This window comes from Podarcis liolepis (genome assembly GCF_965112155.1).
Source record: "Podarcis liolepis genome assembly, chromosome: 12".
Lineage (NCBI taxonomy): Eukaryota > Metazoa > Chordata > Lepidosauria > Squamata > Lacertidae > Podarcis > Podarcis liolepis.
In genome coordinates, this window is record NC_139563.1 from 41,194,609 (window position 1) to 41,206,846 (window position 12,238).

At 45.0% G+C, this 12,238-nt stretch overlaps 1 protein-coding gene across 2 annotated transcripts in view; it reads left to right on the forward strand.

The window, feature by feature from the left end:
• Positions 1 to 3,191: 3,191 nt before the first annotated feature.
• The window catches only part of LOC310689972 (ubiquitin-conjugating enzyme E2 E1), a 57,515-nt gene continuing 48,468 nt past the window's right edge, over positions 3,192 to 12,238 (forward strand). Inside the window, exons 1-3 of one of the 2 annotated variants that reach the window (XM_083468614.1) lie at positions 3,192 to 3,446; positions 4,500 to 4,678; positions 5,988 to 6,038. In XM_083468614.1, the coding sequence (XP_083324740.1) occupies positions 4,527 to 4,678; positions 5,988 to 6,038 (203 nt within the window). In that variant the 5' untranslated portion in view covers positions 3,192 to 3,446; positions 4,500 to 4,526. Of the gene's footprint in view, positions 3,447 to 4,076; positions 4,123 to 4,499; positions 4,679 to 5,987; positions 6,039 to 12,238 lie in introns of those variants that run through there. The other variant, XM_083468615.1, reaches the window with a different exon arrangement.

The window sequence follows — 12,238 nt, forward strand, 5'->3', positions numbered from 1 at the left end:
AGGTAATCTTTTGTGGAAGGAATGCATATGCTAGACATCAACATGATTCTATTATTAATCCTGATCCCTTGGGAAGGGGAAGGGTCCTTGAATCTGGCCAAATTGACTAAATATGGATTCCACCATGACCACAATATGTGGGTAGGTTTAGCTGAAATGGTAGCCAATGTTGCAAATAGGACCAATTGCCTTGTTTGCTCTCTTGGGCCAGATGATTCAGAGGGAGGTATGCCCTTATTACCGATACCATTAGATGCCATTGGTATGGTAAGCGAAATACCAAACCAAACAGAAGTACAGAATTTCCCCGGATGGAACTCAACTAAACCATTACGAGTTATACCTGTACAAGGGGAATTCTGTGTACATAAATCATCAGATGCAGCTGATTCTACCATGATAGGCTCTTCTCATTGTCACTATACTTGGGATAATATTAAGAATACCTGGGCACACGATACTACCTATCGAACTCGGGATGCCTTGCCCTGTGCACCTCCTTTTATTCATGCATGGAAAGTGGTATGGAACATAACTGTGACAGAAAAAGGCAATCTAACATACTGCACTGTGAACTCTCTACCTCTTTTGCTATTTCGCCTTCTGTACTCCACGTACCAAAGACCTCAGACACGATGGTTGTGGTGGATATGTGGAGAATGGGCATACAAGAAACTCCCCTCCAAATGGAGTGGGACTTGTTTCCTGGGATGGGTATTACCACCAATGTGGATTATGCCTACTAATTTGCCCAAGCGTACACGAAGAAACGCTGATATTTCTCATATAGCAGGAGGAAGTACCCAAAGTTGGAGCGGTACTGATGATTGGCCACCAGAGCGCATTATAGCCTATTATGATCCTGCCTCCTGGAATCCTGGTGAGCTCATACAAGGGGCACGGGATCCTATTTATAATCTAAACAGAATAATTCGATTGCAAGCAGTAGTGGAACTTGTAACCAATGCAACGGCCCGGAGTTTGAGACTTATTGCACAACAGTTGGATGAAAGTAGAGCCGCCATTTTGCAGCTGAAAATGGGAATGGATTATGTACTTGCCAAGCAGGGAGGCCTATGTGGAGTCTTGAACTTGACAGGGAATGCCTGTTGCTTTAACATTTCAGATAATGGTGAGGCAATCCGTGTGTTGGCCACAAAGATGGAGAATATAGCACATGTCCCAGTACAAACATGGGAAGGATGGGATATGGGATGGCTCACCAATTGGTTACCTAATGTCACAGGACTCAAAGGGATACTATTGTCTTGCTTGTTTTTCTTGACAGTAGTGGTAATGGTTTTATGTATGATGCCATGTATCATCTCATGTTTTAGAAGTACAATTAGCAAGATGGTTTCAAATGAAACTCTACCTCATATCATGGCCCTATACAGAGCTTTACCTCAGGAATATGATGAAGGTCAAGCTATCAAGGACACTTGGGACGAAGGTCCTTGAGCTTGAAAGGGGGGAATGAGGCATCAGGCATAAGCCTGCATTTTATTAATGTTTGATTAGGACTTGTATATTAAAGAGGGCTTAGATTTTCAAAAGTAGATTTTCAATCGTTTCATGCCAGGCAGAGAAAACCTTGGCCATTCTCCTAAGACAAGGGCCCCCCACTTGATTGATAGCAGAAAACAATTCTCAAAGTCGTAAAAGCTGAAATTACAGACTGAGTAATGACATTGACCCTACATGTTATAGAAGATAACAAAGGCAGAGATAAACATGATTAGGAATGAGTAAATAGTAAAATGCCAATGTGCCTCCCAGTAAAATGATACCATGGGCCTCTCTTAAAACCTTGAGCTGTATTTTCTAAGGCCAGAGGTAAATGGGAGAAAAAGCATCTAGCTGGGAAGTCTTTTTAAAGCATCTAGCTGGGAAGTCTTTTTAAAGCTGTTTCTTCCTTAAACTGAGAGAAAAGGCAACTGGCTTGGCTGGGGAAAAAGAAGCTTCTTCCTATTTTATTTTGAGGCTGGAAAGGAGGGTGAAAGGGGGAGATGTAAACTGAAGAGGCTGCTTCTGAAACTGTTCTAAACTGAGTTCTTTTTTCTTTCTTTCTCTCTCTACTTTAAAAAGGCCTTATTCCTTTTAAGAGGCTATCTGTGTTGTGTATTAAATATGTTGGTTTAAATGTAATTATGCAAAGGATTTAACAAATGCTAGAAGAGTTGTATTTATCTTGAAATTAAGTCAGCCACCAGTCCAGCCTCTTGCCAGACAAGAAGACGCCATCAAATGCTGTCCTGATATATTAGCTGCCAGACATTTGTTTAGAAACCTTCAAATGAAGGATATCTTTCAATGTTGATGTGAAACTCAAGATCCTTGACATATGTTTAAGATAAAAATTTAAGATTAACCATTTGTTTTAGAAGGCAATAGGGCAGGAAGGGCAAGAGGTGAGCTGGTAATTAAGATTCCTTGTTGAGACACATGTAAGATATATTACTACTTATTTGTCATTTATAGATGTAACAATATATAGCTGTTTGTGTTCCTTATAAGGACAGAAGGAAATGGGTGTATCTATTGTGATTGGTTATAGCAATCAGCCAATAGGAAATCCAACCAGGCTGATTGGACAGAGGCAGCCCAAGGAGGAGCAAAGGGGGCTGGATTAAGGGAATATAAGTGCTGGCCATAATGGCAGGAGGCCAGGCCAGAGCTTGGTAACCATATACCACTGTGCCTCTCATTTATTTGTCTGACAAATAAATAATTATTTTAATTTCTCTATTGCTGCGTTGAATATTTCATTCCAGCTAAGCGTTAACCACAAGCAGGGTGCTACATTATCTCTCCCCCCACACACACACCTCCAAAGGGGAGACAGAGAGGTGAGTGTGGGGTGCCGGGTGGCATGTAGAGCTGTCGTGGCCCGGGGAAAGCCCTCTTTCGATGAGGTGCATGTTTGTGCACGACCACACTTTGGTGGGAAGACAGAGGGAAGAGTGTGTGTGTGTGTGTGTGTGTGTGTGTACATGTATGTTTGTGTGTGAAGTGCTTTTTCCTCAAAAAATGTTTAGGGGTACTCTCATTTTCCTACTCATATTGAAATACTGTCCATCCATGAGGCCAAACTTAGATTCACAAAATGTTTAGGGGTATGCGTCCCCCTGCGTCCCCCCAGAAAAAGCACTGTGTGTGTGTATGTGTGTCTGTATATGTGTGTGTGTGTGTGTATGTAGCGTTTCTTGTACACTGTAGGGTGACACCGGCTGTCTGTCCCCCCTTCCCCTTCCCCTGCTTGCGGGAAGGCGGCGGCGGCGGCGGCGGCGGGCGGGGGGGGGCGGCAAGGCAGAGCGGCAGGCGGGGAAGCCATTGCCTGCTTAATAGTTGCTGTTGCAGCACTTCCGCTTCTCTCCCCGCGAGAGAGACACGAGTGGCCAGGCCCAGCCGCACCGAGGAGGAGCGCCAGACACAAAGGGAGAGAGGTAGGGGGAGAGGGGGCGCCCCGACTCTCACCCTCGACGGGCGCAGACGCCCCCGCCGCGCCTGGCCTCCCCCCGAGGGCGCGGAGGAGGGCGGCGGGGGCTTGGGGGTTCCCGGGGGGGGGGCCGAGAGGAGATGGCAGCGGGGGGAGGGAGGGAGACCCGGGTGGGCAGAGGAGACGTCGGGGGGTGGGGAGTATTTTTTGGGGGGAGAGCTGACAGGTCTCGCCCCGCACCCCTGGGAGCCGGGGGAGGCCGGAGGGTGCGCGGACGGGGGGGGCAGCTTTCTCGCTCGCCCACCCCCCGTCTGCAAACCGAGAAGGATGAGGTGGTGGGGAGGGAGGCGTGTTGTTTTGGGGGGGTGGGGAAGGATAGTAAAACAAAAGCCAGGGGGGGGCGTTTAGAAGTAGAGGAGGAAGAAGGGGCGGGGAGCCCCTTGAGGAGTAGCTAGCTGCTCCCCCCCCCCAAGTTGGAGGGGGGTATACTCTATAGACACCCCCTGCCCACAATACCGATTCCTCTTTCGCACCCACTAGGGATTTCTCCTCTCCTCTCCCCCCCTCCAAGGAATTCCCCCTTTTCCTGGGTCATCTCTGCCCCCCCCTCCAGTCCCTAATTACTAGTCCCCATTATGCGCCTTCTGAAAAGTATCCCCCCCCAACCCTCACTTCCTGTGGTGGTGAGTTTTCCACCTCACCTCTTTCAGCAGCCTCCCAGTTTTTCCTAGTACTCCCCCCCCACCAAAAGGTTAGAGGAGGCATTTAAGGAAATTGCTTCGTCTCCCTAATCCCAGTTTCCCCTTTTATTAATTCTTCTGGTCTGCGCGTCTCCCTCGCCCCCATTTCCAGAGAGGAGCTGGCACTAAATGTTGCTGAAACTTGCGGGTGGGGGCTTCTCTTTGAATCTATTCATTCTTTCTCCTTACGAAGAGAAGTAGAAAATGTTTTCTAAGAGCTTGACCCAAGACCCCCCCCCCGTGGCTCCTTGTCCAAGTGTTAACTGTCCCCCATTTCCCTCTCTCCCCCCCCCCCGTTCCTTGTGGTGTTTTCACTCCAGGTTTGGGGTACGTAGTGTGGGGTAGCTATGTCGGATGACGATTCGAGGGCCAGCACTAGCTCTTCCTCATCTTCGTCCTCCAACCAACAGACCGAGAAAGAGACAAGCACACCTAAGAAGAAGGAAAGTAAAGTCAGCATGAGTAAAAATTCCAAGCTCCTTTCCACCAGTGCCAAGAGGTGAGATTGTCCTTAGCATTCTCTTCCTTATAGTTATTGCAATGGCTTTTCTTCACTAAATACCTTTCTGGCATATGCTCTTTCTGCAAAACAATTACAGCCCACCCCCCATCAACATTGTTGCCCACCCCCCAAGTGGTTTTTTACCTAACCATACCTCTAACCTTCTACTTGAAACTTGTCATTATCACCTGTATCCGCCAGCAGAAAAGTTCAGAGCCCGTGACTTCAAACCAAGAGTACCTCAATTCCTGCCTTGCTACCAACTTACTGCGTAGCCTTGGGCAAAACTCTTAATTCCTTCACAAGCTTTCCTGGTGGATGGTGGCAGTAGTCAGTGTGCAGGAGTGTGATGTAGATTAATTAAGATTTGGTATCTGCATTGAGTTCATCCAATTAGGTGTTAAAATAGTAGTCTCCCAGGGAGAAAAAAATGCTACTTTCTATCGTTGCTCGCATTTAGAGTCAATCTTTTCTGTTTTTTCAAATTCATCACAATTCAGCTTTCAAACTTTGATGCAAAAGATCACTGTTGCTTCAATAAGACGAGTGTTCCTTATTGAAAACGTACAAATCTCACCCTTATGCTTATGAACCTCCTTGTGTAGCTGGGATTTGAATTGGTATTTCCAAAAAATTGCCTGATGGGTCCAGCGCTCTCCATCTTGTTTCTGCTGAAATTAATGTGTCACATTGGTATGGAAAGAGGAGGAGCCTTTCATGAGGAATTTTAGGGAGGGGAGGGCACACACTAGTATTTGTATTGACTGCTAATTAATTTTGGGGAGGGAGAAACAAACAGAAAAATGCCCTTACTTTTGCTGCTTAGTGATAAAAATCAGTGGGAATTTTGTTTCTAACATCATTGATGTTTGGATCTCTTCTGTTGTGGTTAGTGAAGGGGAACTCTGTACTATTTATTCTCTCATACCTGTGATGGCATTAAGGTGATCCAATTGGTATGTCATTTGTTTCTGCTTCTTCTGTGGGGATCTAGTATGTTTCACTGCACAGAATGCTAGACTTGACCGAAAGTTGGCATGAGTTTTGGACTCATTAATTTGAGCAAAACAGTGTCTTTTGCCCTGTGTTTCTGACTATAAAGCAGGTATAATAGTTTCAGTGTTATGAAGATCACTAAGGTTTGGAAATAACGGACGTGGATCAACCTCAGTAGATTTATGTAGCTTGCCCTTTTTCCCTATCAATAGTTTTTTTGTGTGTGGATGTTACTTGGGAAAGTCATACTGCTTTCATCTCTTGAATTCCCTGTGTAAGCTTTGCCTTCTCTTTTGGTTTCTTGCTGTAGGATTCAGAAGGAGTTGGCTGACATCACCTTAGATCCACCTCCCAACTGCAGGTATGTGTTGATCCATCTTTTCTAATGGCTGGACTACGTGTTGCAATTAAGTGTGGCTACCTCCAACCTGTATTGCCTCCCATGTTTAGTTAAATAAGGCACGTGACATGGCATGATATCATTGCACTCTGTGTTTTCCTGCGTGCAGTTGTTGGCTGCTGCTTGCAGAAGGGCAGGGAAATGAATGCATCGTACCAGTTAAATGCAGGACGTTTTGTGGGGTGGCAGCTACCGCACCTACGATGGTAATGAGGAAGACTGGAGAGCACTTGACGGGTTATTACTTCTAAATACAATTTTTGGTTCTGAAATGTTGATGCAGAGTATATTTTCCGAATGGCTTGGAATAACTCCTTATGGCCTTTGAGGCTCAGGAGGTGAATTCCGGATGTGAATATTCTGTTTCTTGTGCTTATTTTTATTGTACTTCAGAAGTAATTGCATTAGGAGTGGATTGCATCATTGGTTGTCATGCTGTGTGAATGTATATATATTTCTGTGGCTGGGCAGTTGTGAAGGATATGAAAACGCACGTTCCCGTCACCCCTTTTGCATTTATAGGTATTATTCCAAATTGCATCATGCTTATTATTGCATTCAATTTGTGTGGGGGGGGGGGAATGGGATGGAAGACCTGTTGCTGCTTTTTCAAGTTGTTATGCCTCTGCGCCGTGCAGTGCTGCATGCAATAGGAGCGAGATTTGAGTTCCTAGCTCAGCATATGCACCTTAAGAGCATGCATGTAATCTGGTGAAAGCACACCCCGGGGGGATGTCGTTGCCTTTTATAAAATGAGTGTTTGAGCTGTGTGTTAAAAGATTTAGACACTTTCTGAAAGTACCTGCTAAGCTGCTTCTTAGGTTATCACTTAGCTTTTGTAGCCCCTGAGCATTTAGATATGGGGTAATACAGTATAGATGGTCCGTGTTTGCCCCTTGTTAATTAAACAGGAAGGTTGCTTTCAGCACATGCTGTCACAGTTGAGGCTGCTGTTTCTAGAGAGCATCTTTATCCGTCCAGGCTGCTAATAACCACTTTCGACCCAGTTGCTATTGATGGTGGCAGCCGGTGAAACGATCCGTCTTTTAGAACACTTAGGGTGGAGCTTGCTTCCTCTACCTGCAAGACATTCCCTTTCCTTTATGACTGCTCCAGCAAGCAAATGATGCGACTGTTAAAGTTTCATTTTAAAATCCAGCCATCACGTGAAGAAACTGGGAGGAAAATATGTGAGGAGAGCAGAGGTCTGGGCTTAACGAAGGGCTGCCCTGTTTATTTAACAGGATCAGCTAAAGACTGATTTCCTTCTATTGGCCGAAGTCCCCATTGCAACGGGATCAGGAACATTATCAGTGACTGATGCCTGGATGAAAGAGGGGAGATGACTGATACAAATGTATTATGATGTTAAAGGTTTTTAGTCGTTGGTGTTTGATAAGAGAGACTTTAAAAACATGCATGACAAATGGCTTTGTCTTGTTGCTGAAGCTTCATGCGGTTTAAATTAATCATGGTTGTGAATTTGCTATGTGGGTTTTTGGAATCTGCTGTTCTCAGTGTTACATTCTTGTTAATGGTTTCCCTCTTACCCTGCCTGATCGAAGTGTATGTCCAAATCATCCAAGTAATCTCGCAACAGTTATCTCTCTCTAAACAGCTTGTATATGAACTTGGTGCCTTTCAGGGCTATGCTAGCAAATTACCTTGTCAGAATATAATGACTGTAGATGTGGTTTCTTATTTCACTAGTGCAGTCCACCGGGAATCATAAACTTTGAGGCACAATACAGAGATGTTTGCTTTGCTCAAGCCTTTTGAGGGGCAAAAATTGGTTTATGCTACAAGGACTTTAAACTACCTGGTGATCAGAGGAATCTTGCACTTCAAATCGTATATGTGAGCAGAAGTTTGGATGTTTTCAAGTTTCTTTTTCCCGTGGATTGTGTTGAACTTGAGAGAAGTATGCTAGCCTTGATTTGGCTCATAATTGGTAGTGAGAGGAGGAGGAGGAGGAAGTGGGGGGGGGCCTAGAAACCTTGAATCTTGAGTTTTAGAGTAACTTCATTGTTGGCACTTATTTGCTTGGGGGCACAAAATTGTGTCTCAAAACATTGTTCTCTCTTCATTCGCATCTTAAATCCGTTATGAAAATGACGGCATCTTTTGGGGATGTGTTTGCTTTGTCACACAAAAGAATATTTTAAAGTATTTTGTAGATGTGTGGATATGTTCTCGTGGAACAGAGCCATTTCTCTAGCCCATGTAGGTGTTGCATTAAAATCACAGGCACAGCACAGGCTACAACAGATTTAAGTATCACGTGTGAAAATAGCCTATGTGTTGCCATTTCCTAACACAGGAGTAACCTTTGCGGTGCACCCCCTGACCATTGGTCATGCTGGCTGGTGCTGATGGGAGTTGGAGTTAACAACACCTGGAGGGTAACACATTGACTACCCCTGCCTTTATGTATTCAGTGTGAATCCAGCTGTTAGCTGATGCTGTGGGAAAGATCCATACCTTTACACCAGTAGCATTGGCCTGGCAAGGTTGCTTTCTCCTAGTCTCATGCTGCTCTCATTCAGGATCGGAGACTTCTGTAGCGGCCCATTACAGATGTGAGAAATGCACAATTTTTTTAAGGATTTTGCAGTGTGATCTTTAGTGCCGCTATGATTTCAGGGGACGTAGAGCCAAAAAGCTCCTTGTTGTCTTTTTAAAGACAGAATGGAATCACATTTCACCCCACCTAAGCTGCTACAGCATAGCTGCATGCCCTGAATATTATTGGTGATGGGGGGCCTGTAGGTTTATTCCTCATATACTTTTTGCTTCTTCTATGAGTTTTCCCAACAAGGCACCTTAAAGCTTTCTGTGAGCCCATGATGTCCTGCATCTTCCCTTTCATTTGATGTGTTTGCCTTCAGGACAAGGTTGAGCACTGCCAGTGAACCGGCTGCCTGTGTTTTGTCTTGGCTACGCTCGAGAAAGCTTGGATTGTTGCTTTTGTTCCTCGAGGGGGCTCACCGTGAAGCCCCCTGCCATAGGCTGCTTTCACAAGTGACACTAAGAATGCCTTTTTGTCCCTCGCACTTGTGGATATGGCTAATGTGGGAAACGGTCCCTTTTAATTTGAGTGATAATCTTTGGAGATGCTAAATTCAAAGGATCTGGCGGACGGGCATTATCTTATTCCTAGGAACAAATATAGTCTTTAAAATGCACCATCCCATCAGTTGCTGTTTGGTTCGAGAAGTATACATTCAGCCTCTCATCGTCCGTGATAACTACAGACAAAGTATTTGGAGGAGAGCAGAGATGATAATATATGGGCATGCATAGTGAAGGTTGCATGTGGTGCTGTAACTGTGCAGGCATGGGAAATGTGTGAAAACTGCTGAAGCAGTTCCTGTGAAAGTGGCCATTTGCTTCGGGCAGTGGCTCAATCCTTCTTTTGTCAGGTTTTATGTATATGTTTAGGGACGCGGGTGGCGCTGTGGGTTAAACCACAGAGTCTAGGACTTGCCGATCAGAAGGTCGGTGGTTTGAATCCACGCCACGGGGTGAGCTCCCGTTGCCCGGTCCCTGTTCCTGCCAACATAGCAGTTTGAAAGCACGTCAAAAACTGCAAGTAGATAAATATGTACTGCTCCAGCAGGAAGGTGGGATGCAGGTGGCGCTGTGGGTAAAACCTCAGCACCTAGGACTTGCCGATCATCAGGTCGGCAGTTTGAATCCCCGCAGCGGGGTGCGCTTCCGTTGCTCGGTCCCAGCGCCTGCCAACCTAGCAGTTCGAAAGCACCCCTGGGTGCTAGTAGATAAATAGGGACCACTTACTAGCGGGAAGGTAAACGGCGTTCCGTGTGCTGCGCTGGCTCGCCAGATGCAGCTTGTCATGCTGGCCATGTGACCCGGAAGCTGTCTTTGGACAGCGCTGGCCCCCGGCCTCTTAAGTGAGATGGGCGCACAACCCTAGAGTCGGACACGACTGGCCCATACGGGCAGGGGTACCTTTACCTTTTACCAGCAGGAAGGTAAATGGCGTTTCCATGTGCTGCTCTGGTTCGCCAGAAGCAGCTTAGTCATGCTGGCCACATGACCCAGAAGCTGTACACCGGCTCCCTCAGCCAATAAAGCGAGATGAACACCGCAACCCCAGAGTCGGTCACGACTGGACCTAATGGTCAGGGGTCCCTTTACCTTTATGTATATATTTGATGGTACAGTCAGACCTCAGTTCCCAAACGGCTCCGTTTTGGAATGTTTCGGCTGGCTCCCGGACACCAAAAATCCGGAAGGAAATGCTCCGGTTTTCTAACATTTTCAGAAGCCGAACGTCCAACACATCTTCCGCTTGAGTGCAGGAAGCTCCTGCAACCAATCGGAAACCACGCCTCGGTTGTCGAATGTTTTGGAAGCTGATCGGGCTTCCAGAATGGATTACATTTGTCAACCAAAGTTAGACTGTACTAAAATAGTGCGGCTTCTTCTGGCTGCTCTTGTCGTACCAGACTGCTGCTGCATCTCCTCCTTGATAACATGTGAGATCGCCTTCCTTGTCCCCAAGCCCCCCCTCTCCCTTTGCTCCATACCTGATAAGGATCTCCATGTTGTTGGAAGCAGCCCCCCTGCATTCAGATGGCAGTACTTTCCAGGGGATCAGGTTTCACACGCTTTCACTTTATGGTCTGGGAATGAAACCTGACTTGAAGTGCTCCAGATGTGTGCAGAAAAGTGCTTTCTTTTATTGACTTGGTGCACTTTGGAAATGTGCTCCAAAGGCTAGAAATTGCCCCGAGTACACCCAGTTTGCCTACGCAACAATTACTGCACAACAGACTGAAGAGCAGCAACAAACATGGGCAAAAAGGAGCAGCGGCGAGCCCTCGAAAGCAGCTACACACCAAACTTTCATGAGGACCCCTAAGAAAGGGAAGAGAGCAAATTGTTTCTCAGAAAGGGGCTTTGTGTAAAATCCTTAGTCTGCCAGTGTCAGCAATTTTTATTTTCTTTTATTTGCCATTTTTGGTTTGAGATATTTGTGTTCTTTTAAATGCCATCTTTCCGGGTAATACTGCAGAGTTTCTGTTTGTCTGGTGCATTTTGATGTGCTAACTTGACACTTGTTGGAGAGTTTCCATGGGAGGGTGAGCAGTTTTCCTTGTGCATTTGTGAAATTGCTTGGGTTCTTGCTTGGCAGTTATTACGAGAGAACTGAAGGCACGTTTTGACTGGGGCTTAAATAGAAGATAGGGCTTTGACTTCCAAAGGATCACATCTGGCTAGCAAGAAATAGTGCTGTCTATTGGAATTTCAATAAACGTCTCTTTTAAAGCGCTTAATAGTAGCATAGAATTTCCTTAAGAGTTGTGCAAACGTACTGGGCTGGGCGAAGGAAAACAAAGCGGGTGGTTTCCCCCCCATACCTATTTGCGTGAATTTCATAGGTCACAGAAGAAAAAGTGCAAATAACAGCATAGTCTCACAAAGTACAGTTTGGACTTCATAACTAACATTTTGTCTCTCTAATTATAACAGGAGCATTTTAAGGATGTTTTTCAGGTTTGTGTGATTTAGAAATCTTCAGGGAAAACTAATAGTAAAACTCCTATTTCAAATATGCATGAATCCTATTAGTTTGTCCAGATGTTGTTTCTTGTAACTTTTCTCTCTCCAAAAATGCCTACAAACCTTTTGACCTGAAATAATAATAAAGGAGGGGGAGGACTGGATAAATGTTAATGTCATGCTAGAAAGTAATACATAATACAAATGTGCAGAAATAAATGGGATATTATCTCTGATTTGCAGAGATGGAACTGAGAAATTTGAATTCAATTTCACAAGTTGTGCAGCAATAAATTATTGGTGTTTTTTCAATAGCTCTAAATCTCCTCTAAACTCAGTGAAGGCTTAAAAAAAATATCTGACAATAGAACTGAACTCTACTTTCATATATTAATTAATCTGTGCCCCAGTATCTTAATTCTTTAAAAACTTACACAGATTTGGTCTCCTTAATATCAGTGGAACTATATGCAAGTGCATATTTTTAAGAATCAAGGATTTAAAATACACAGTTTTTTATTATTTTGCAAGAAATGTTATAGGAACGAATGTGTTCCCTTGAGCAGCTATTGCCTGGGCAAATGCGTTAAATGGGCTGCTTTCTAGCGCTCCATAATGCAGGAATACTCTGC